General features: G+C 39.2%; 1 protein-coding gene across 1 annotated transcript in view; it reads left to right on the top strand.

Moving 5' to 3' along the window:
- The window catches only part of brinp2 (bone morphogenetic protein/retinoic acid inducible neural-specific 2), a 257,146-nt gene that overhangs the window by 73,551 nt on the left and 155,655 nt on the right, over positions 1–27,940 (top strand). The window contains exon 2 of the mRNA XM_020613359.1: positions 27,763–27,940. Within this exon, the coding sequence (XP_020469015.1) occupies positions 27,830–27,940 (111 nt within the window). The 5' untranslated portion in view covers positions 27,763–27,829. The remainder of the gene's footprint in view (positions 1–27,762) is intronic.

A 27,940-nucleotide genomic window follows, 5' to 3' on the forward strand; every position in this document is an offset into this window, starting at 1 on the left:
ACCACTTTTGCCTTCACCTTCCACATCTTTTCTAGCTCTTCTTTCAGCCCTTGGTATTTCTCATGTTCCTTCTTCCTGATGTTGCTATCACTTGGGATTGCTACATCTATCACTACGGCCTTCTTCTGTTTGTCCACCACTACTATGTCCAGTTGGTTGGCCATTACCAGTTTGATAGTTTGTATCTGGAAGTCAAATTTGAGTTTATTTATGAAGAAAAATCTAAAATTAATGACAATATACAGTACACTTGTATTTTTAGTTTAACAAATGGGAGAGATTAATAACACAACAACACATCCAAATTCAGGCTCATAAATGCAAAAGAATTGTTTAGTTTTTATATATAGATGTCATGTGCACCTTGTTTGGAAGGCAATAAGTACATGTAATGTAGCAGTTGTGTCCTCTGTGTAGATCATTCACATGTGTTGCTTCATAAACATCTCACTCTGAAGATTCTTGTTTGTGGGATATGCATCTTTCATTCAAACTTCCAAACTCCCTGACGTCACATCTAACAGTGGAATCTGCTTAACCAGAAGCACTTTGTGCGTAGCACAGTTTCCATGGCTGTATGAGTGGCTGCACTGACACATTTATGTCTGTGGGATGTCGATGTATTGACTTTGCTAACCCAGATGCTGGAGTAATGCTCCATTAAACTAATTGTTTGAGAAGTGGAGGGGAACTCTCAAAGGACGGGCCACATCAATTATAAATACACACACACGTAGACATGTGTATACTGTACACTTTCCTAAATACAAGTAGGAAGTCAATGGGTGCTGGCCTTTGAGTACGTTGTTGAAAAACAGTGGTTGAGGTCATTTGCAGACATGTCAGCAGATGCATTTCTGTTGATCCCTCTTGTTAACTTTTCTCCCTCACCCACCCGTCCTCCCACCTTGCTCCATCTAAATTTCATAAATGAGAGTCATGAAGAGAGGTTGAAAGAATGCACTCTACATCATAGGTGCATGTGTGAGTGAAAATTAGTAACAAGTGTGTGAATTTGTTGAGTTTTATTTCAAAGTAATTTTAACATCCATTATACTGCTTGTAGCTGCAGCCTCACTGTGTGATATCCTGCTCTGAAAGCTTTGCCTATGCACAGGTGTGAGTGCAAAGATGTTTCTTGAACTTCTTAGTTCTTTGGTGACACTATAATCTTTCTAATGTCTGACCTCATTGTCATGCCTGTAATCACGGAAAAGAACACCTTCATGACTCTTGGGTGCCATCACATTAAAATGTCCATGATATGGTCCAAAGCAGTAACAGTCTGGTGCACATGAATGGTGAAAATATAGGGGAGAAATAATGTTGACAGGCAAGGCTGTTTGGAAAGATCTTGTTATCTCAACATTCAGTGGTATTGAAATAGTTTAACATTCACATAACACTTAAGAATAGATAGAGTTTTCTGCTGGCTTGGCTTTGAAACGAATGATTCACTGGATCTTAATGCATCACAAGTGAAGGACACATTACTTAAGTAAATGGTAAACATAACAAATTTTATGTTTTCTATATACACCGATCAGCTATAACATTATGATCACCTGCCTACACAGAAGTCAATGAGGCAGTTTGTTGATACCCGTGTCACTCTGCAGCTCACTGTGCATCATCTGTGAATCTGTTTACTTCCATAGTTACTCTGTCTGAATGAGTACAGATGTGTCTATCATTTAGTGATAGAAATATGTTAAAGGAGTGAAAACTCAGATCAGATCAACAGCCTCCCCACTCTAGGTGTGATATGACCACTATAGCTGCTGAATGTTCATCTTCATAGAAACCAAAGTACAGTATTTCTAATTTTCACCCAGTTTAACAAAGATTTTAACCAAATGGAATCTTTTGACAAGGATGAATGAAATTTAAAGGTTTAATCTATAGTAGGTTGACCTCATTATCAGTGAGTCTTGGTCGTCCATGACCCTGTCTCCAGTTCACCATTTGTCCTTCCTTAGACACTGTTGGTAGGTACTAACCACTACAGACCAAGAACATCCACCAAGACCTGCAGTGTGGGAGATGCTCTGACCCAGTCATCTCACCATCACAGTTTGGCCCTTGTCAAAGTCACTCAGATCTTTGTTTTTCCTGCTTTCAAAACATCAATTTCAAGGACTGAATGTTCACCTGCTGCCTAATATACTCCACAGACTAACAGGTGCCATTGTACTGATGGTAATGATAATCACTTTCATTGGCCAAGTATATTACACGCAAGGACTTTGTCTCCAGTACAGAACTGAGGCAGCCATCTGTAGTGCCAACTCACACACACACACACACACACACACACACACACCTATGGCAGCGCCGTCCCTGCAGGGCACTGTCCTGGTCAACCAGAGAAACTTGGGGTTCAGTGTCTTGCCCAAGGACACTTCTGCTCTACTCCCTGAGCCACAGCCACAGTAATGATATAATCAGTTTTATTCACTTCTCCTGTCAGTGGTGATAATGTTATGCCTGAACATTGTACAGCAGACCCCCCAGACTCATTGTAACAAGATAATCAATGCTATTCACTTATCCTGTCAGTGGTCATAATAATATGGATGATCGGTGTAATATGGTGCTTTCACTTCATACTAACCTGTCTGACTTGGCTGGTGTAAAGGTGATCTCCTAAAGAGTTCACTATATGCAGTGCAGAGATTAGGGAAGTGAAAATCAATTAAACAGATGTATGCTGGTAGTTAAAGAGCACCGCCATTAAAGAGTGCATTATAGTCGTCCATTCAGGATGCAGACACTGAATTTATACAAGATGCAGTCTCAACCAAGTGTTGTAATACATGGTTCTCACATGCTGATAATGCTCACAGAGTAACACAGCTCACCTTTAATTGGTCCTTCTCTCACAGAAAGCAGGGAACTCTTAAGGGATGTGGTTTGTTTCTTAGTCATATATGTGTACACTCTTTTATAGTAGACATTTCACTTAGTAGCTTACATGCGTACAGCCCACGTCTTACAACTTTAATCACAGTAAACAGTATATAACAGACTATCGGCTTTGGTATACCCACTTTGGTAATACATACAGTATTATATAAAAAATACACAATATAAAAATAACCTCATTAGATATTTTAACAATGTTCATAAATATTGTAATTTAAGCATCATTTAGAGTAGGAATATTGTATACTGTAAAGTATGTTTTGTGCTGTGTGTATAGTTGCTGTTTTGGTGCTCAGGAGATTTGTACTAATTGAAGACGGTCACTGTAATGGAGCAGACCTTCCAAAAGCATTCACATGTTCACCAAGAAGGAGAAGCTGAAATTAAAACTCATAGCATGCTACTGAAAAAAAGAACATTTATCAGCAACATTGACTGGTTCTCTGACTGACTTTCAGGATTGAAGAGTATTTAAAATGTTTTATTATAAATAAGAATTTATTTAAAAAGAAAATGTGTTGGTGTTGTAAGACACCGTGGGTAGTGTCTAATAATTCAAGTGTCAACAAAGAAGCCCCACAATATATGCCTCCTTTTATGCAGTAGCTGTAGGAGATGTTTGAATATTATCACATCTCCTGATGGAACAGGCTGCTATCTGAGGGATAACATGAGTTCTGTGAGCTGTAGTTGTCAGACTAAATCAAAAACTGTTTGGTCATGCTGTGTTTGATGGCAGCTAATCCGCTTTTTAATCATGCATTTGTTACATACATATACATATATATATATATACTTGTCAGGTTTGCATGTTTCTCTTCCACTGATAACTGGGGTCTCACTGGTGCTTTGTTGTCAGTGTGATGCCTTATTAAGGCCAAAAAAGATCCCAAGCTTAATTTAATCATGCTTGAAGAACAGAACAGTGCTGTGTAATGGTTTACTGTAGATTATCCTCAAGGTGACGATCACTGAAAAGATAGTGCTCCCTGTTTCTATGTGCCACTCACTGGTAATAAACTTTGGAACAACTCAAGCCTGTAGTGGAACACCAGGTCAAATAATAATATTTGACCATGGATTTACATATGCCTGTCATCTCTTTTATTGCTAAGATTGACCTAACACATGTAGCTATTACTTTTGCTGTAGCTGCTAGGAAACATTTGGCTGATATTTTAGTGTTTCACTTGACCTAATCAGGGTTATGATAATGGAGACCAGAAAGATTAAAGTGACAACACTAGTTGTGGGGGCTTTTAAATACAGTACAGATGCTTGATGAGTCATTTTTATTATGGTAGCGCTGAAGGTTCTGCTTAGCAAAATGAAGATTTACCACTGTGGACTAGTGAAGCAATCACAAGACCTCTTCAGACTTTATTGCAAAGTAAATGGCTTTCTATGGGAGGGGAAAGATAATTAAGAAATAGCTCTCAATCTATGATGCAGTGGAAGATAAAGTCCTTGTGTGTGTGTGTGTGTGTCTGTGTGGTCTTTTATATATATATGTACTTGTGGGGATGGCAGCAAACTGCTTTGTGGGAACCAGGAGTCACTTGGAGGGTCTGGAGGCTGGCCCCCATGAATTATTTGTTGAATTTTATAAAAATGACAGAGTGTAAGTTTAGTGATGGCTTTGATTAAGGTAACAATTAGGGTAAGAGCAAGTAGCGGTTCCGGTTGATAAATGATGTCAACAGAAATAAAGGCAACTGTGAGCTCTGATTCTTTGTTCTCTTGTGTGCCTGGGACAGGCCCTCTCTCCCTGTCTCACACAGGCACTAGGTTGCATTTCACAGAGATGTCAAAACTGGATATATGCAACAACTTACAGAAAGGTTATGTTTTCACCTTCACTTTCCCTGCGGTCAAAATGCCTGGTCCCGTTCGCCCACTAAACCCACATGGTGCTTGTTCTGCTGACTGTAGTGAAATGTTGTGAACGAGATGAAAACACTAATTTTCGGTAGCTAACTGTGAAGTCTAATGAGCTCTGTGTATGAAATGAATCCTTAGGAACGTAGAGGCTGAGACCAGCAGCTCCTCTACAGCAGAGCAGCTGTGTGTCCAGCAGAGAGGACAGGATGAGACCATAGACAGCAGCCAGTTCCAAGTAAGAGCTGCACCCTTGTTAAACATAGTGCCAAGTTTGATATTATGTGCTCCTAAACTTTGATGTTCTAGGCAGCGTCATGAAATCATTTCCTCCTAACAGAGGACTGCACTCCTACAAAAGGTTTAAAACCACTGCATTACAGTATGTTGTGTAGTAGGCTACAATGTTGTGAACGAGATGAAAACACTAATTTTCGGTAGCTAACTGTGAAGTCTAATGAGCTCTGTGTATGAAATGAATCCTTATGAACGTAGAGGCTGAGACCAGCAGCTCCTCTACAGCAGAGCAGCTGTGTGTCCAGCAGAGAGGACAGGATGAGACCATAGACAGCAGCCAGTTCCCAGTAAGAGCAGCCCCCTTGTTCCTGGAATGGTAGCAGTGCTGTGTTTGTTATCACAAAATGTTCTAAGGTAACAAGCACAATCTTCTGTTATATTTTATTTAGTCACAATCAAAAAGTAAATCTCATGAAAGTAAAAAAAAATCTCTCTAAAGCCACTGGACATTTATGGTAATTATCAAATCAAATTTTATTTGTATAGTGCTAAATCACAACAAAAGTCATCTCAGGACACTTTACAAAGTAAGGTCTAGACCTTACTGTTATCACTATTATTACAGAGGGAAAACCCAACAAATCCCTCTTGAGCAAGCACTTGGCGACAGTGGGGAGGAAAAACTCCCTTTAACGGAAGAAACCTCCGACAGACCCCGGCTCTTGGTGGGCGGCCTTCTGCCTCGACGGGTTGGGGTGAGTGGATAGAGGAGAGACAAAAGAAGAAAAGCAACAAGACACAACAAACAATCAAACACTGGTCAAGTTGATGTGGCTGGTGACTGCTCATCAGGAACATAGAGCTGCAGAAAGGTACAGGGATATTTGTAGAAAGGTCCAAGGAGAGAGAGAGGACACACTACGGGAGAGAGGAGACACAAAGTTAGTGATGTGTAATGGTGGCATATAGAAGCATAGAGAGAGGGTGTCTGCCTCCTGAACTGAGACTGGGAGTTGGTTCCATAGGAGAGATGCTTGATAGCTAAAGGCTCTGCCTCCTATTCTGCTTCTGTGGACTCTAGGAACCACAAGTAAACCTGCACTCTGAGAGTGAAGTGCTCTGTTAGGATGATAAGGCTCTATGATGTCTTTAAGATATGATGGAGCCTTGTTATTAAGGGCTTTGTATGTTAGGAGAAGGATTTTAAATTCTATTCTGAATTTTACAGGGAGCCAGTGGGGAGAAGCTAATATGGGAGAGATATGATCTCTCTTGCTAGTTCCTGTCAGTACTCTGGCTGCCGCATTTTGGATTAACTGGAGGCTTTTTAGGGAATTATTGGGACATCCTGATAGTAAAGAGTTACAGTAGTCCAGCCTGGAAGTAACAAATGCATGGACCAGTTTTTCAGCATCACTTTGAGACAGGATGCTCCTGATTTTTGCAATATTGTGCAGGTGAAAGAAATTATATTTTTTACCGTAGAAACATTGCATTATTACTAGTTAGTACTTGTATTGGTACTTGATATTAGTGAGTACTCAAATGCAAGTACATGTACTCGGTCTGGAAAAAAAAAACATGGTATCGGTGCATCCCAACTCACAACTAGAGTAGGACATGATTGTGTGTGAGTGTCAGGTGTTTCAGTCCCAGTGAACCCTAGGAAATAGTAGCACATCTATTACAGATTAGGGGGCTTCTTAAATGCATTTCAGGAGACTGACTAAAAGCTGCTAATGTGCTACTGAAATGGTAGATTGCTGTTGATGATGTTGAATGGGGAAATAAGCCTTCAATCAAACCTTCTCTTTAACTGCAGGCCAAGAGTGTGTCTCTCTTTTGGAAAAAAGATGAGAAGAGAAAAGGGTGGTGGGGGCATATGGGGGATTTGGGGGCAAATTGATGAATCTTCTACAGATTTATCCACCCTGTCAAAGCCCTTGAGTTGCTTCCTTTATTGATTCACAAATATACTAATCTCAGAGATTCAAAATCTAAAGCTCATGGCTGACTAGATTCAATTAGCATGATTTTAATAAGGTTTAAATAGAATCACAATCTCCCCTGTGAAATTCCTGCAGATGATTTTCTTTGAAGCCAGTACAAGGTTGTAATTTTTTATGTGGGCCCATCATGCTAACACCAGCTGATTTGTATTACAGCTGAGTTGCTCAAGATAAAGTATGAGTGACACACGTCAAAATGTGCTGCCTGCTGGAGGCATGATCCTATGGGCCTGCAATTGACCTTTATTAAGCATCAGCACACGAAGCAATACGGTTACAATGAGGAACATATTTCTGTGCTGACTGGGTCATACTCATAACATGCCTGCTCTGCCATTTCGTCCCCCTGTGGTAATGGAGCAATAGCACAATGTTTGCCCCTGGTGACTGGCTCAGCCCACACAGAACTGAAACAAATAGTACATGCTGCCCACACATTCACTCAGTAATGTCCTATTCTTTCTTAAACTATGTGCTGGGACCTACAATATTTCACAGCCCTGCCTCTGCTGGACACTAGTAGCAATGAATAATGAGATTGCATGGGACCCAGGGGAAGGGATTCCATTTTTTATTTTGGTCCAGAACAGAATAAAGTTATAGGACCTCTGGATTATGCAGCAGTACACTGTTTATGAAAAGCCCTCAGATATAAAAGATTTTTTTTGAGAGAATGGAACAAAAAGATGTATTGAGATTCCAAATCAAACCTTTTTTGCTAATAATAAAAGAACTAGGAGATGTACAACTGTGTCTGATCCATAGCAGTGCAATGAAAAGAGCAGCTTTGTCTGGCCACATTAAACTATAACAAAGCAAATATGAATTTTTGTTCACACAAATTTAATGAAAACACCAGTGACTGGTCAGGTTCAACATGCTTTGTAGGAGTGTGTAAGATGCTTTCTGGGCCTAGAAACTACAGTATCTGATATAGGAGACACTGACTAAAGACAAAGCCAGGATTATTCCTATGTTATGATTTCATGACAAAGATGGATAAAGATGATAATCAATATGTGTGGTCTCTCTGTGGGCTCATGCAGTCTTACCAGTGAATAAACTGCAGTTGACCATTTGTAAAACCACTTTACTGAGCAGCAATTTTCTAATGATAGCAGTAACTGACCACCGCAGGCCTAACTAGCTTTATATTTCTATCATTTAATGTAGGGTTGCAGCAGTTTGAGATGTTCACAGTACCATAACCACCTCAGAAAATATCAGGATCTCACAGTGTTACTGTATACAATATTACACAGTTACTATTATTACTATCAGCTACAGCAGCCCTCAGAAGAATGAAGACAGAAGGTTTTTTGGTAGAACAAACACTTTCCTTCTCAATGGGCAAAAATGTCCCCTGTGACTGTTATACTGTTATATGTTATATGATTACATTAATGTTACTCACACATTGATGTAAAAACAGGGCCTGACTGTTGTAGCTGGTTGAAGTGTAGCTCTGCTGAACTATTTAGTATCCAAGTGCAATTACTGATTATTTTCATTAGCGATTAGCCTGCAAATTATTCTCTCCACTAATAGAATGACTAGTTTGTAAAACTTCTGACAATCGTGAGAAATGCCGTCACAATGATCTAAAAGATTATCTAAAAAGTTGATAGTTTATTGGAGGTGTGTGACAGCACAGCCAGACTGATCCTGTCTGTACATTCACTTACACAGTGATTCACTAATATGAACTGAAAAAGTCTATATGTGTGTTTATTTATGGGGTTAAATCGGGATCACTGTGAGCGCTTTTTTAAGAGGTCAGTGAACGAACAGAAAATCCAGATGTAACTTTAATGTGGAAAATTGTTTTGATAGCACATTTTATTACAGACACTTACACATTCACACATTTTATTATTAGGGATTAAAGTTATAAGCCTCACTTCTCTAAACCATTTGTCTGCTATATGTGTGTGGGGGGTAGAACTCAAGCATGATTCATGTGTACTCGAACACAGTCCATGGGGGATGTGAACGCAACCGTGCTCAAACAAGGACGTGGGCTGACATGTGATGTCATAACGATTCAGCTCTGTTGATTAAAACAGAAACAAACATGGCTGTGAATGATCTCTGTGGAGTAACGAAGAAGTAAGATTCTTGCTTAAAATTTGAGCCAACGAAAACATACAAAGACAACTGGACACTACACACAAAAACTCTGAGATTTATGGAATTATTTGTCAGTACTTACATACATGTGGAACAGAAACAAATGTCGCCCAGTTGACGACACAAGTGGTTGCTTCTTCTTCCTTTTTCTTCTTGGCGGACTGCAAACCAAGGACGTAAATATTGCCACCTACTGTATCGGGCTGTGTACATGCTCATGTATTGGGGCACAGAGCAATGATATTAATATGAAAGCACACCTGCGAGCGAGAGGGGTGGGGGGGAGCAATCATGCTCAGGCACAGTACGAAACAGTCGTACCTAATGTGAAAATGCTCTATAATACCAGCGCTGCACTGCAAGAGAGGAGGATACTGACATTTTGCTAATGTTAGCAGTTTTAGCAAAAGTTACCACTTGTGCCAGTTACAAGGAGCAATAAATTATTTTTTATACAGTTTTTAAAGTCTTATTTAAGATAGTGCCATTTCTACTTGAGACTGAATAAATTCCTTCCCACCAAAACTTTGTTAAATCTTTTAAACCCCAGTTTTGTGCAAGTATTGTGATGCCGGTGCAGTGTTGATGCTGTCAGCACCGGAAATACTCTTTAGAGCATAATCCACTTTGCACTCCTCAGAAAATCCTAACCAATATTTAATGAGGTGGTTATTGCTTATGGAGCCTTATCAGTTAGCGAGCAGTGAGACAGTGTGCCAACACTCAAACATGGAAGTTCCAGTCCACATTGTACCATAATTTGGTCCTGTCACAAACCTCCATTCAAAGTTCTTATTTAGCTATAGAATAGTTGCTATATACCGAGACTGTTGAAACCAGTTATTTTGTTAACATTGTCACTGAATATAATATGGGGTTTAGCCGAATCATCCATCAGTCTTCTTTTCATTCTAAACTTGTCTCTGTTCCAGTCTCTGAATTGATGTAATGTTGTATAACAAGTACACATTTAAACACTTTTAATTGCTCAATAAGGTTACATGAATAAAGTTTTGATTCGACTCACCTACATCTTATGCTTGCTCTGCAGTGCTCTTCAGCTCTTTGCCATAAGTAAAAGAACAATTATCTTATATAATTTAATGAAAAGACAGCTAAAGATTGTTATTATGTGTTATTAATTTTCTCTGTGATTGTCATGTCAAGCAAGACCTATGAAAGAAACTCTGGCTGAGCAGCTGTGTGGGCAAGCATAAACATGACCGTTTTAGAACAAACCATCTTACCTTTGTACCTGCCAGACAGCCCGTGGCTCTCCATTTGCCTGCTCACAACTTACTGAAGATGAATGACTTCTGGGCAGCCATTACTTATCTTGTGAAACGCCATGAAAGGGATGGCCCTTGTTAGCATAAATGTGACTGACACCATAAAGTCAAGCTCACTTAAAAAAGATTGGCTCATAATACACTTTTGATTCAGCAGAACATAAAAGCTATTTCACATTACACAGTATAGCATTTAAAATGTCAGATGGCAAGATAATTATGAACAAAAACCTGGTAAAAAAAATGATTAAAATAATAAATGTACATGTAATGACACCAGTTTTCAGTTTAGTCAGACATGACCATACAACTACATATGCACATAGTAAGAAAAAAGACTCCTGTATGTAGCAGTAAATAATACTAATAAACAAAAAGATGAATAAAAAAACATGAAATATTTTATATACTCAGTGTTTAACAAAGTATTCAGATATTTCATTAAAGTAAAAGTTGCAGTAACCCATTATAAAAAATACTCCACAGGAAAACAAATGTCCTGAAAAAAATATTACATCATCAGCACAACAAGTATTTTTTAACGTATATGTTTGTAGCTGGTTGCAGCAAAACTAATTCTTACTACACTATACATAGTTTATCATGTGGATAGTCTTAAGTGTAATTCACATGTTACAGATTATAGATTTAGTATGTTAAACTTACCAATAACAAATTATAACAAAAAAACTGCAATATTTCCCTTTTAAATGTAGTGCAGTGGAAATATCTCAGAATGGAAATTCTCAGGAAAAGGTATGAGTACCTTAAGCTTGTATCTATCTAAGTGTATCCTAAGTAAACATACTTAAATTCCACAACTGAATAGACTATGTCTCTCTTAGGGTGGGTCTTTCTAGGTTCCATTCATTCTGTAAAAACATAAATTCACTGAACCCCAACTTACTGAGTAAAAGGCACATTTCCTTGAACCATAAAAATCTCTCTTAATTAGCATCTCATTCTTATTCACATCAAGTACTGAGTGAATGTATCCAGAGTCTGGTGCCCAAAATGACTGCTTTCTATTACAATTTAGCTGAAGTGATCGAGCACTGGTACAATATGTGTTTGGAAATACAGTACAACAAGCCTACCTCTCTTTCCATGTTAGTGTATGTCTTGGATCAGTGCAATTTGGCAAGTGGGAGCATTCAACACCATGTCACTGGGCCCATTCTAACACCTTGGTGTCCCATTAGCCCGCATATGGCCTCATTGGCAATGTTTTGATAGGATGTAAGTGCTGAAGACAGCTCAATTAACAGCCAACAGTTTTTTTGTTTTGCTTTTTTCGACTATTGTCATGACATGAACCAAGATATGCTGCTAACTGTTGTAATAGTCCCAATAATTGTAACATTGGTAATGATTGTACTAATAGCTAAATGGATTTGTTGATGAATAGTGCTTTGGTAGCCCTTTGTTTTGGCTGGCCTGAAAAATACTACAACAAAGCACAGCAATTGCTTATGAAGATCATCATTTATTGCATAAATGACTGCCAGAGGGACTTTATTCTATTTTCAAAGACCAGAATGTGTGCATTTGTGGAACAAAGTAGCTTTGACTTGTCCTTTATGCCTGCCAGACTATCTGGAAGCATCTGACAGCTTTAAATGACACTATCCAGCGGTAAATGACGACCTGCTTCTTTTTCTATGGATTTCCTTTAAAAAGTGATGGGCCTTTGGCTATGGCTAATTCTACTTATTAATGGCTGTTATTTTCCACTTGGCAGTATTGGCAGATGGCAGAACTGACACAGCTGATTAATGGAGGCTGCCAGTCAACCATGTGGTCACTGCATTAGAGGCAGTTAAAATATTACTAGAGTTGATGCTTAAATAACGAAAGGGGAAGTATATTAATAGGAATTTGAAACACCTCCAAAATCAATCAACCTCAAATCCACCTTCAAGCTGACATACTAGACATTAGACACTAGACATTAGACATTATCTGTTGCCAGCATAATAACATTGCCAGCACATAAATAACTGCACAGAATCATTCAGCAAATATATCTATGGATGAAAAGCTAACCTCTTGACTCTAATACTGTTCCAAAGCTATACTGCTGTGGTACTTAGTTAAAATGTATTTATTTACATTTTTCTAAGACGCTCCTCTGTACCAGTGGAACTGCCTACAATCACTTAAGCAAACAGCTCAGCATCCTCAAAAGCTGCCATAAGCTGCCATAAGCTCATTAATGGTTGTGTTTGGTTGACAGTGTGGCTTTTATTTACCACACTGTGTATGTCAAAAATCATCTTGTTCAGCATAATGTGTGTCAGTCCAGCCATTATCACACTGACATTTTGGCTAGTTAGTGTTTTTGGTCAAAGCCCTTTTGTCTGTGTAATACTGGGAATGATCATTATGGCCATATTTGGGCCTGCACTAATTGCATGGCTGCCCTATTATATTACCCTATGTGGCCAGACTGGTAAGCAGCTGGCCCACAAGGGGCCTGGTGCTTGCTCAATTATCCAACTGTTTGTATATGGAAAGGTTTTACTCAGCTGTACATGTTTCTACTAAGTACTTGTTAACACTGTTTGTGAGCTCACTGTCTGTTGTATGATACCAGGCAACACTGACTATATTTAGCATTAGCTTGCGGTGATTCACTAATTAGTAGCTATGACACCACCATATATGTCATGACATTTAAATTTTTCTGTATAATTTCTCCTCTTGCAGATAGCATATTAAAGACTCATTATTCAGTTTACCCCAAGGTAGCTGGCAAACCTTAGCTTGCTTACCTTTGCTACTATAAAAATAAACACAACAAAAAGGAGTATTTTTGATTTGCCTGTCCAAATATGCAAAATATAACAAATTTTACATGTTAAAGTATTAATTTATTTAAATTTTGTAATGCGAAGACAGTAAAACAAGCTAAAAACACAGCATTGACATACTATTACTTTATGTGGTTTCAAAGTTTTTTATTTAGCTAGCACACACTTAGCAACACTTAACTGATGTTAATATATGTTTCTGTTTAGCTGAGAAATGTTCGTTCTTCTGTTTTACATGAGAAATATGTGTCTTTAGCTTGCTAAATGCTGCATTATATTTGCTACTGTGTCACTATCTTTGTGTGTCTGTCACAGCTACATTACCTTATGTTGCTTTGGATGACTTAATAAGTGTGTCCAAATAAATACATTACCTAGTGAAATAGGGTCTCTAAAGGGTAACTAAGTCATGGGTGACCCTCTCATAATAACCCATTTTTAATCCTTGTTAATATAAAAAAAAATTGATTAGTATAGCTCTAATAAATGATTCAAATTAAGACTTAATATACCCTTTAGATATTCATATTATAGTATACTTTCATGTGTTTTGAGTATCTGAAATATTTGCAAACATCTCCTATGCTTTTGTTTTCCTTGCAGTTTTCAACCCAGACAATTTCCCCTAGGACCCTGCCTTAAGTGTTTTCTCAGATGTGTCATGAGTGACCATTCTGCTTCATTACCATGACTTTAGGAAGCTGATTGTTCATACACAGTAGTTTTCTGGCATAGTGTATGTGGATTTCCTGTGTATCCCACACACAGCCTCAGGTAAGCCTATACAGTGTGGTGTCATTTGCATTCCCATCCTCCCCAGCCATTTCAATTAGCTGAATATGCTTTCTGCTGCTGCTTGCAGAATATCAGCTGAGGCCCAGCGGACTCTGTGTAGACCTATTTGGAATGGATTAATCTAGGTAGCAACTAATAAAGGAGATGTTGCAGTACACATATAGGGGCCTTTTGGAGCTGCTTGACTTTGTAGTAATTATCAGAGCAATGGAGAAGGGAGGGGGCAGACGGAGGCAGTGGAGGAGAAGTGGAGTATGGGAAACAATAGGAGGGATGGGAGCTAATGAGAAAGAGAGAAAACTGCTGTGATGGAAGGAGAGAAGAAATAAAGAATGGGCAGCAGAGATGGAAAGACAGAGGGTGTGCTAGTCTCGTTTGGGGCTATATAAAGAAGAATTATGTCTAGTGAATAACACTAAATTATTCTTTGCAGAAATTGGAAATTACTTACAATGCGCTTCAGTACTTACCCTTGACCCCCTAGACATGACATGCTGCATTTCCTCTATTGGAACCTAACGAGCGGTATACCCGGTACTTCCCTTAACCATCACCAAGCACAGCCTCCAGGCTTGACGCAGACCTTCTTTGTTTTTCCACTGTATTTTCTCTCTCTCGGTCTCTGTTTAGAGTAGGGAGGGGCTGCTCCCCTCTCCCACACACAATCAGCTGTGTGTTTACAGATGGTGCTTGCAATGTTAATGTTTGAGGTGTGAAGATGCAGACGTTTAACCAATTACCGGCAACTGCTCTGCGCACACACACACACCCTTTTTGCATTCATGGTACTTGATTTTCTGGGTGGATACATTTTGTAACTTCATCCATAAATTAAAAGATATGTTCACCTTACTGTCCGAAGAAGCATTACATAACTACGACGTCACAAAGCCCTGCAGTGGATCAAAGCCACCTCATGACAGCAGTGCACGGACTGACTTTACATGCTCTCAGAAATGCCTGTAAGACACTGATCAGGACATGTGCAGCCTATGTTTGATTTATAATGGCTCATAAGCTACTCTCATATGATGCTTTGTGTGCCCATGTGTAGGCTAATTATGATTCTCAATGACTGTGGACCTCCACTCTGCAGCAAAGTTAGAAAAATATTCACATATTCACAAATGACATCTCCCTCCATCCATAGTAAGGTAAACAACAAGCTACAACTTAAGCTTCATCAAACCAAGCCTCCTCCATGCTGCACAAACTGGTCTTTGGGTACGGCTGGCTGTTAGATAAGTGTGCAGGGATTGTCTCCAGCGTAGAAGACAGCCAATTTTGATGACAATTTGGATGCAGCTTGTCTGTCTACCTTATTATGGTTGTAAAATGTGTCATATATGTGTTTTTGCTTATGACTTATTAATCCAAGATCCTGGAATCTTTCCAACTATACAGAATCTCAGCAGCATCTGTTGTCATCGCCCCTGCGCCCCTCAGGGCACACTGTAATTCACATCCTGGGTAGTGGGCTACCATATGAAAAAAAATCTGCTAGTACTAATTTATGAAAAATGTTCCCACCCCTAGATAGAACACAATTAATAACTGTATCAAAAGGTGTGTTTCTGTAGGCCCTGTAGCTCTGAGTCTTGATTCATTAGAAAAGGTTTTGGAGGTTGTTATGGTGTATGTTGTGCTTTGAAACTTGACCCAGATCCAGGTTCTCATCTCTTGTCCATGAGTGACTCATTTCAGTAGTCCACTTATCGCCAGATTGGTCTGGTGCAGTGTGCAATGTGTGAGTCAACATGACTCTTTTAGTTCGTGCCACTAAGATGTCTAGGCCAGATGGGAGAATCCTCAGAAGGTGATGAAGAATAACAGGGCAAAGGGAGGGTGGTACTGGACCCGATACCCGACATTGGTATCAGTACTGGTGCGTCCCTACTTTTTATGTTACTAAAGTCATATACTTCCAAAAATGTCCTACACAGTAACTGCTGTACACATTATTAGTTGTTGGTATTATTTTATGATTTCACCTGGTTAACCCATCATATTATGAAAGGTTATGGTATGTTTTAATAAATAATCTGCTGTTTTGAGATATCAATGACAGTGACTTGTGTTAAAACTAAATCAGGTGTTACATAAAACAGCATCTTTTGATTTCCTGACATTGACCAGTGTGGAAAGTGAGGTGGGGTAATATGACTTTCAGCAGAGTGTTGTGCTGACAGGCTGTTGTTTTCCTAATTATCAGCTGGTAAAGATGATAACAGGGGCATTGATGAGCCTTAATTGACCATATGGTTGGTTGTTTGTCTAGCTGGAGTTTGGCCAGAGAATGTACTCACAAACATTAACACACATTGATGTAATATGTACTGCACAGGAGCATAATAATCTCTCTCTCACTCACACACACACACACACACACACACAGCCAGCATAGTGTATAATTTGTAGTGGTTCTATTTTCAAAACCAGTCCATCAGTGTGCATTTCTAGACATTTTTGGCATTATGCTGTACTCTCAAATTATCACTGGCTCTGCTGATTCGTAATCCAGCTGTGCTTGTTGGTGTGTGTGTGTGTGTGTGTGTGTATTGTGCGTGTGTTTCTGAGAGGGATGTGAGTCCTACCACCTGCTTGTTCTAAACACTAGGCTCAATGTAATGGCACTCATCCTGTAGCTGCTGTGAATCTCTTAAAAAGCTGATTCCGTCTTTCTCCTTTCTATTTTTAAAGGTGCATTAACAGATATTTCAAGTGAAAATGAGACAGGACACTGTACTACTCTGCACTCTACTACCAAGATTCCATGACATTCTGCTGCCTACAGCTCTTCTTTTGTTATTTCATCTTATCTGAACATAGTACAGTCCATAACTCAGCCTCTCCTGCCACCTAGGGAAAGTTATACAAATCAATTTTCAAACTGCGAGTACTCATTTTAGCCAGCCACAAAGGACCTCTCATCTGCTAAAAGTCTAAAACAGTGGCTGCCAGGCCAAAGAGGTCACATTCATTTGCACACAAAAAAAGAAAATGTAAAAACCAGGGTTAACATCACTTTGGCTTTTTGAGATGCAGAGGGTTAAAAGCAGCCAAAGGACCCCAATTTGATTGAGATATAGCATTGTTCTTTCTGGATACATGAGCATCTAAAGCTAACGTGTTTGTTTTGGTACCATTAGCAACCTATCATGGTCAGGATTTACCTTTGTATTGAATTAATATCACTTTAATTTGGGAGTAATTCAAGCTTTGTGCAATGTTAGTGCTTTGTGCCACATTAGCAGTAACCAGAGCATTCTACTAATCGCAAAATGTACTTTTTAGTCAGGTAATGCTAGGTTTAGAGAGGTTGCATTTTGTACAGTTTGTTGCAACCGAGCATACATTCTCACTAGGAAACAGGACGTGATGGGAGGGGCAAAGGCTGGTTAGGACTGCTTGTGGTGTGAATTTGTTTGGAGTCTCTAGTGACTGAAAATAAAATAGGTAGAGTAGCTTTAATCAGATGCCCAATCATGCCTCTTTTTATTTTCCTGAGCTGATTAATCTGGCCACACACTTTAAACTGCAGCACTTTTTGTCATTAACCATTGTTCTTTCACTTTTTTTTTTTTTTTTTGCACTGCTCACAAAGCAGAAATAAAACCAAACCAGTGAGTCTGTAGTTTTTGAAACAATTGGCAGGTACAAGATCAGCCTTTTCCTAATGCAATTGTAGCATTCTCCTATTTTGGGTTTGTTTGAAACATTACACTAGACCCAGAAAAAAAAAAACATGCTTAATCTGATATTGCAGTGGTAAAGAAACCATCAGTGCCATTATAATAGGTCTAGTGTGTTTCTGTTTGCCTTCAGTAATTTGAAAGTCCTAGGTGGATTTCTATTTCATCCAAACCTGTCAAGTTTATTTCAGAGTTTTTATAGTGAAATTATTTTTCCACACTGACACTTAATGTTTCTGATTTCAGTAGTTTTAATTATGAGACATTTGAGCAAAAATATCAGAGCATAAGCTTTTTTATTCTGTTTATTCAGCTGATGACTTCTTGGAAGTCATATTGGTATTTCACAGTTGACAATTTTTAAAATAAGACTGGCAAAATTACATGGCAAATATTACCTTCTGAACAGATGATTACAATTCATGAAAAATAGAAAGGTGAAAGTTTACACTGCAGCTGTGAGCAAAAGTGTGGCAAAGCCTGTGTTGTGCTAGTTCACACTTTACAAGGGTTAGCTCAAAGTTCAGTTTACACACATAAAAATGAACTAGTTCACATTCATAGTTCACAATTTGAAATTTATAACTAAGTTCACACTCCCAAAAAAATGAACAAGTTCACATTTATTTCTTCCCTATTTTTTAAACAATCTGTTCTGAGCATTCTAAAACATTTTTTCAGTAGATCCTCCTCCTGTCCATCCACCGCTAGCCTTCAGTCATTGCCACTCATATAATATTACATTCATGAGTTTAGAAAGTAACTTTTAACTGCTGGTTAAAAGAACATACCCAAGAAAAGAAGCATATAAAAATGCAGTTCTTGCCATTTTGCTGTAAAAATCCTTTGCACATATTTGACTGCAGTGAGCAAAGTTGCATCAGACAATTCTGACAGTAAAATTATCCAATTCTTTTTTCTTTTGAGGAGGAAACATATCAGACAAACCTCACGTTTCCTGTTTTCCTGGAGTTTACACTCAGTTCATCCTTCATTTATCCCAGCTTTATAACAAGTGTCCAGTAATGTTATTTTATAACTCACTGGATCAGAAAAGCAAGTGTGCCAAGCTTATAGGTCAGGTGGCTCATTTTCTCCTCCAGGTTTTAGGTAAACACCGGGCCCATTAGCTTGCAGTCAGTTCAAATGGCACGACACAATGCCAGCAGTGATAACCAACAAGGGCACAAACACAACTCTTCTAGGTCCAGTAATGTTCGTCTCTGAATCTTAATAAATATAGATACATGGACAAGTTTCTGGCTTCTAGTGAAAATTTAATGCTGGACTGTTAACTGCTAATGCTAACAGAACATTTCCTGTTGCTGCTCCTTCACATTAAAATCCTAAAATTTTCAGAATGTTTTTTCTGAATGGTTATTACTGTGAAGTGGTCACAGGAAATGTAATCTTTTGGTCACTGACATTAGCATGGCTTTTGTTTGGAGAAAGAAAATACTCCACAAGTTTGACTTTCTTCAGTTCACAGAATATTAGTAATATTGGAAATTGAGTGAATGAAGCCTTTGCCATTCAGTTCACTACCCTGCATGTGAACTAAACTCACATTCATGTTCTCTAGTTACAAATTGAGCCATTCTACTGGAGAGATGAACACCATTCTTTCAAAAGATATTCATTGATGATGGTGGTGGAGATGCTGTTTAAATCCCCTATAGGTGTTCAGTGAGTTGAGCTGTGGTGACTGTGAAGGTCACTCATACTCATCAAACCATTCACTGACCCCTTGTGCCCTGTGGGTAAGGGGCATCATGTCATCCTGGAAGAGACCACTGCCATCAGGAAAGAAATGATTCATCACAGGATGATCACTCAGAACAACACCGTATTGATTTACAGTCATTTTCACCAAAACAAACCTTTAATCAATGGTGCTGCCATCGAGCCAATGTGCTATTCACATGCCAGACCAAGCCCACATCAAAATGTAGACTTGTGCTCTTTTCTGTCTCTGCCATCACCCTCCTCTCTTTTTTGTCTCCCCCTCTGGCTTCATCTGTTTTTCCTTCTGTCACTCGTTCTGAACCCCCTATTTGTGTCTCTTTGACTGTCATCCCATTCCATTCCCTGCTGCCAGCTCTCCGTTCTTCTCTGAGCCTGTATTACAGGGCATGGGAGTGTAGGAGTAGGTGTGCATCTGGCCAGCTAATGCTGCTGAGGTGAGTACTGAGCTGCTTGGGTCGAGGTATACAGCTGGCCTCTAATGCTGATGGACCCCCACCTGCTCTAATGTTTGCCAAAGGCCCAGCCAGGTGCTCAGCAGCATCAGCACATCCACACACGCACAGAAAAACACACAAAACCTACATATGTAGAAAAACGTGACATAACAGACATGAAGCACATGTGCATCAGATTTAATAAAGATTCCCAGCTGCAGTAATTGCACTACATAGATAGAGAGCTGATGAATTTTGCTGCAGGTTCATGTTCTCTGCCACAGAGATAAATGAAAGCTGTAATTTTGTCTGACTCAGAAAAGAAAAAAGAAAGTAGACCAGCTTCCCCACATAATTCTCTGCCTTCTGAACTGGAGTGCAAATTACTTAGACGAGTCAGAAGGTCAAACTGCTTTCACCTCAGCCTCTGGCTTGGTCAATCGGTGGATGGGTGGGACATTTAGAGAGTATCGTCTGGAGGAAACGAGCTGCATCTTTTTAAGAGTTTTTTTTTTTTTGCCAGTTTAACATTCCCCTATCTGTCAATCTGCCTGTCTATCCTTGTTTTCTCTCCCTTGTTTCCCCTAGCTTTGCCTCCTTTCCTTCTTGGCTTCTCCCTTTTTGTGAAAACACAGTACAACAATTCACTCCTTGCTCACTAAGCCCAGTGAAGGCGATGTAGAAAATCCAATAAACATAAGCCCCGGCTCCCCCTTGACTCCACTGTCATCTCCGAGATGTTATTTAAACGGGACATGTGGTCGATTTTTCCATTCCACCTGGAAGACCTCACTCACCTCCTTCCCCTCATCCTCCCACTCTCCAATAAGGGTTCGAGATGTTCATGCCTTTTTAACTTGCCTCCCATTCCACCAGGCTGAGGACAGAGAAGGGTAAATAGGCAAAAGGGTGTGTGAATAATGCAAGGGGAACATTAAATGTCAGGGCTAAAATTCCCACTATTGTCTCACTGGCATTCGCGACATGTTTTATGCATTTTATAATTAGTAGGGGAGTCTCAGTGGGGAGGAGGCTTGGCAGTTGTGGGGATCGCTTAATTCTATGGGAGGTGGCGTTTTAAGAAGTTACAGAATTTCATTTGAATGGCAAATCTCACAGTTTCATATGTGCAGCCTCACATACTGTATTTGCATATGTACTACATATATGCATGTGTGTGTGTGTGTGTGCTACTACTAAATTGCACAAAGAGAATGATGATTTTCACTTATGCTGTATTTAATTAACAAAATGTGTTAAACAGTTGGATTGATATGAGATGGAGTGGTGAAAAGAGTGACAGAGGGTGAAATACTTGAGATGGAAGCAAACAGAAACGCAAAACAGAGTACAGAGGTGGGAAAGCTCTACTAAGATACACACAGAGAGAATGAAAACACTGAAAGAAGTGAAATTATTACATATAGCACACACTCAAGGTCTTTGGTCCAAGCATTCCTCTGTGCATCTTCTACTCCTATAGTTTTCTGCTGTCTCATTTTCCATCTTATCAGTGCTTTCCTCTTTCAGACTCTCCTTAGCATTTGTCACTTTCCTTTCATGAATTCATCCTCTATGGCTTCAGTGTCCAATCTTTCCTTTTCATTGTTCAACCCTGATTTAAGTGTCTTTGCTATGGGAGGGTGCTGCTGAGCTGGAGATCTGCGCTCCAGCCAGCTGTTAACAGGTAAATGTCACTAAACACATGTAAAATAATGACACCTGCACATATCCCGATCAATCATGTTACAGGCTTTATTAACAGCAGGTAAAGTCAGTCAGAATGCTGCAATGTCTGCTGTCATGAGCTGGCTCACATTAGCAAGTGGAAACGGTTTGATCTATCTATCTATCTATCTCTATGGCACCTCACAGGTTCTGTAACTTTGGGGTTTTTTGGTTGTTTGTTTGGGGAGCATTTTATTAATTTATTCTAAGTCACTCTCAGAGGTTCTTAAATACATCATACTGATAATAAAACATCACTGTACTAACAACGGATGGCATGCTGTGCTTTAATATGATCAGACTGTAAAATATATTTGGTGAAACCTTATATTAAGACTTGTAAAACTAACATTGCAAGCTGATTCATGGCTTGCTAGTTGGTTGGATTGCATTGATCTCCAGCGACGGGAACGGGGAAGACAACAGCTCTACAAGTGCACTTTTTGTTTTCTGAGTTAAGTTTGTAGCATTGTTTTGTACACCATGATGTAGAGTGGTATGTGCATCTATAAGCATTTTTAATGTACAGGCCATCTAATAAGTCAAAAGGTAATGTCAAACACTTTGCTCAACTCACACTCACTACAGAAGTAGGAGAAAAATAATAGATCCAGGTCATATTTACATTTTCCTGACAGGTTGTAAAAATAATCACTATCCCTGATAATTAGATCAAATGGTTATCTGGTTTCTATTCATTCATTCAGCCTGACATCATGTTCATGTTAATCAGTTTCATACTGGGAAGGGCGGTTTATTATATGTTGTTTTATTTTGTCCTAACTACTCAAGCTTAAAATATTTACATTTAAATTAATGAACAAATATAAAATACAATATTAAAGTGCAAACAATTTGTTTGTAATGACTGATGCCAACATTTTTAATAAGAAGGCTAGGTGCTCTTTCAGTCTGTCATAATGCATATCAATGTTTTCTTTGTTTTCTTGTGCTTTTATGTCTTATGACAAATATTTGATTGTATACTCTAGTTATACAGATTGAAATAAATTCATTCATTCATTCATTTAACAGACAACCTTTCTAATTGCCTTTTCAAACTGCTGCAATCTCTGAGTAGTGAACAAAAATTAAAAATGCAGCACTCTGAATATTGTTTTTTCATGTCTGAGCCTGCATGTATCCACCTGAAATTAATTCTCTAATTTATTTGTAAGATAAACAGGGAATACTGAGGATCCCAGTCCACTTAAAGCATCTTCTCTGCTACTTTACTTATCTGTGCAGAAATGCTGATTTGTCCCTCAAGAGTCCACCCAGCCATCCTGAGCAGTAATATGAAGAGCAAACCTCTACTGTAAAGTGTCTGAGTGTGTAAAGTGCCACCATAAAATAAAAGTGTTAATACAGTGTGCGCATGCCCACAGCACTTAAACTGAATAAAAGCAATGTTCAGAGGAGGAGCTTGGTGTTATATGCTGAGAATTTATACTTGAGGTGTAGTGTGGTTTGTGCTGATGTGTTTGGTGTGTTCTGTCAACACCACTGATCTCACTCACAGTGCCTCAAGAAAGTAGACAGACATGTCACTTTGAGGTGCACATTTTCTAGTGTGTCACAGGCATTCCTCCAAGTGACTTTCAGTCATTCAGAAACTTTGAAAAGTTACATTCCTGTGCCCTCTCTTTAACGGCCATGTCATTTTGCCACATTATAAAGACATTTTACAGTAACTTGTCTTTCTCTGAGTGTCAGAGGGCATATTTTATGAAGCCCACTTGGCAATTTTTGCACATTTAAAGCTCTTTGATGACAGTGAGAATGCTTGTTTTGCTTTCTTATTCGATTCATGAATTATTAATAGATTTTCTGTCAATATGAAAAGTGTATTTTACAGTTGCTCCTAAGAAATGTCCACCTACAGAATGTTGAAAAGAAAACTTAAACAAAAAGCACTTTGCATTAGTGCAAACACAGCTTTTGGAGTGCACGTTGCACTCCTGGGTCATTTATAAAGATTTGCACCAGTGATAAACTCAACAAAAGAAAGATTTTTGTAGAAAAGATAATGAAAATACCAGTTTTCCTGCTGTCAGCAACCTAAAGGTCTTTCATCCTGTAGCACAGAGACAAAGGAAATTTCAAGGCTGTAATTATTGTAATTATCAAAGGGATAAATGATGTTTTGTTTTTTAATTAAAGCAAACACTAGTTTGACAAATTTACCACTAGCTACCTTTCTTCGAGCTGTCAACCACTTCTTGCAGTTGGATAAATGTCCTGTTGTTCTGATCTATTCAGGTGGTTTGTTGACATAAGAAAACCAGAGAATATCAGCAGTCTAAGATTCTGACTCATCACAAGTTCAGTACAGTAGAGTACATTGTGCTACCATGAACAGAAACAACTGCCTTGGAGCTAAGAGTCACACTTTTCTCAATCCAAAAACCTGTATAATATGAGCATGATGAGGTAGTCCCAACTAAAAGGCCTCTTACTAATCCACTCAAGATCTGTGAATTATATCTGGATTCTTCCTCAGGACACTGAGTTTGCTTAGTTCAATCAGAGACACTTACAGTATGTTAAGGAAGTGACTATTGATAGCAGTTTGTTTTACAGTTAGAAGATCATCAGCGTAACAATGAGGAATTGCCATATTGCACAGCTGTAATTGTCAAGTATGCTGCAGTCACAAAAGCAGGACACGAGTGCTCTGCCTGAGCTAATGCTCCAGTGCTTCATTTGTCACAAAAGTGTGACATTTTAATCACAAGATAGCAGGTGGCCATGATGGAGATAACCTAATTATCTGAAGTTTGGGAGCAGGACCTGACCTGAGCTGTGCCTTTCTTCAGGTCCATGACGACTCCTCTAGCCTCTTCCCTATGATTCTCCTGCCACCGGCCTCTTGCTGCTCCTTTTCTGCATTTCATTCCATTCCTTCATTTCTCACTCTCTGGGCACTTGGCTGCCTCTTTTTGTTCCATGTTCTGTTTTGTTTTCTCTTCCTCCTTCTCCATTTCACTCGGCATCGAGCTACCTGCAAACTTTTCCTCACTTGGTGGCCACCTTCTGATTTGACGGCTCCTCTGGGCCCACCGAACAGCCTCGCGGGCTTCCCTAGCACCACGTCAGCAGATGACACAGAGAGACGCTCCATTTCAGCTCTGCCTATTCTCTCCTTCGTCCTCCCAGCTGTCTCCACTGCATAACAACGGTCTTCTCTTTTCAAGCCAAGGTTAATCACTTCACTGAGTCCGTTCCACCTCTTAGAAGGTTTTGGGGGTCTGCCAGTGCCCCAAAACAGCATAAACCTCCTTAACCTTCCCCAAAATCATCAAACACACAAGCAACCAAAAATACACAAGCATTCAGTGTCCTCATAGTTCATTCATTTGCCCTAGGTGAGGGCAGGTCCCTGCTAGTGAACAGTATGTAGGGGGAGAGGGTAAACCCAGTGTCTGTTCAGAGATATGAATGTGTTCCTGACCTCTTCACAATCAATACTGTGGATGGCTTTAGCCTGGTGTTCACAGACTTCTCCTGGATTGTTTTCTGTTTCATTTAAATGTTCCTTCCATTGTGTTTACACAGAAATCTTTCAGTTGTGCTTTTCGGTCTTCCCTCTCATGTCTGTCTGACAGAACAGATACACTCCTATTTTAATCAATCCAGCTGCCTCCAGAGGCTGCATAATAGCTCTCTTTGCCTATAAATGCAACCCAAAGCATTTTTGTGCTCCATGTCTGTTTTCCTCCATTGTATATATTTGATTGTGTATTGTGCTCTGACCACTTACAGTGACCTACAAGATGTCTAGAGATGCAGCACTGAAGCTGCTGCTGCTCTGCTAATATGTTGTTCACATAATAATGCAGTCACAGTGTTACAGTTGTTACATGTGATATCTTTTTGTTGTTGTTTTAGGTCACTAGGGGGTGGGGGGGCAATGGAAAATAATTAACTCAACAATGACATGGGGTGGCACAGCTTATTTACACAACCAGGAGTTATGGAGTAACATGATGACTGATTTGGAGATACAGTATCTTTCTGGCCACCTGCTGGCAAATGTGGATCTAGAATTTCCTCTCTTATTTAGCTCTGGTTTTGGTATTTATTGTCTCCAGGGGGAAATGCCTGCTTCTTTAACTGCTAAATGCTCCACTGAATTTACCAACTACTCTCTAACTGTCTCTATGGTGCTGAGCAGGCACATAATATTGGGGTTTTATAGTTTTTTTTTTGCTGAAAACAACACAATAGTGAAGTTGCATGTAGGACAGCTAAACAATGAGCTGAAGTGCACTATAAAGTTCTCTCAATTAGATGGGGATTTGCACATAATTCAGGTGATAATTCTTTATCGGTCCGTCACTGCCAGTGACGCCTTTTATATTGTCACAATGTTTTGACAATATCATTTGATAGATTTTTAAAAAATCTGTCCTTTTAATGTTTGAAAATTATATTTTTAATCCACAAATGAAAATGAACTTTTTAACTGGAATTTGTGTTTAAAATATTTTAAATAATAATTATCTGAAAAATACCCCACAATAATCCTGTTCCTGTAACGATGCCAAACATTTTGCTCCTGTGGTTTACAGTAGATAATGCACAGTTACAGCTCAGTTATAATGTGCCATCAACACAAATATCATCTCACACCACTGCTGCACCACAAGATTGGTTGCATTATATTTGGCTTTCATTTGCATAAATACAAGTTATCACACCAAGGGGAAAACTAATTGTGTGTGAGTGCATGTTTGGACAACCAATGACAGTTCACCTGGCAGATATTAATGAGTGGCACACCACAGTTTATGACATGACACACAGCTCATGGCAACGGTTCACTGAAAGTGAAACATTGTTACATTTACTCCTACAGTACCATGTATTTCAGTCACAGATAGGTACTGTACAATAGTTGATGCTCATTGTGTGACGGTCATGTAAAGGCACTGTGGAAAATGTAGCAGCTCACTGGGTGTAGTAGATGGAGCAGTTTGAGAGGCAGCGAGTGCAGAATAAAGGTAGACTGTAACACAAAACATGACATAGTTTTTTTCTTTAATATCTGCAGCATAAAGGCATACTATTATTAAAAACTGTAGCTGTTATAGAGAACAGTTATCTTTGTGGCTCATATTACAAAACACATTTTCAGTTGATCAAATTACCACAAATCAGTTGTTGCACAAACAACATACATTAAGGGCTTTGGGGCTCCTGAGGATCTAGACCCCAAGGGGCAGTTGCTTTGTCTGACAATCCAGTCTGATACCAAATAATGTAGGACAACACGAGTATTTTTTTTTTCTTCCTCGTGGAATCACGAGTTGTACACATGATGACAAGCAATTCACTAACATACTGTTTAGCCCATTTATGCATCTTGAGCAGATAGGATAGATGTTGGATATCAAAAAGGCAAAGTGTAAATGCATCAGAGAGGTATTAAAGATGTGAAAGCAAAGTACAGTAGAGGTGCATTCTAGCCAGGTTTTGAAGCAGTGTAATCACTGCACATTGGTGCAGATATATAGCGCTCTATGCTGCTTCCAAGTGCAACTACATCAGTAAGTGCTCTGTCGAATTAACCCCAGGGTCTCTGACTAGTGAAAGTGTGATTGAAGTGACACTGAAATGACCCATCATCTTCCTGGCACTTACAGTATAAAGCAATAGGAAGCAACTGCAATACATGGAATTAGGACCACTTTCTGGACTGGAGCAGTGCCAACCTTGATTTGCAGGGTTTACTCAGATTTGCACTCTGGCTATCAAAGATGGTAATGTCTGCCTAAGTATACAATAAAGTACTATTAAACTCCATCAGAATTTTGCAATGCAAAAATTGGGTGCAAAATTCAGAATTAAATATCAACTACAGGCTGTGTAGCATCAGTAGAATGTCACTGTAATGGTAAACTACCACAGTGCTATGACTGATGTAAACCTAATGAATGCCACCTGCGCAGCTATCATAATTCTGGACCGTAATCACAATGTGTGGACAGCAATGTCTATCACTGCAAAACTACAATTTAGAAAAATTCCTTTATACAGTAACACGGGTGTTTCAACCTCTTTTTTTGTGTCATGTTTTTCAGGCCAGTGGGAGGTGACTGTCAGAAGAAATGCCGGTCCTAGGTGCCCAAGAACATCACCACCAGGACCATGGCGACTCCTTGGCCAGTGAGAAGAGAGAGGTGCTCCTATGGCTCCACCTGCCTTACTAGATGTTCGGCATCCTCCTTGATGCTCCTATGGTTGTCATGGTTGCTGCTA

The sequence above is a fragment of the Monopterus albus genome, unplaced genomic scaffold (assembly GCF_001952655.1).
Source record: "Monopterus albus unplaced genomic scaffold, M_albus_1.0 scaffold133.1, whole genome shotgun sequence".
Classification (NCBI taxonomy): Eukaryota; Metazoa; Chordata; class Actinopteri; order Synbranchiformes; family Synbranchidae; genus Monopterus; species Monopterus albus.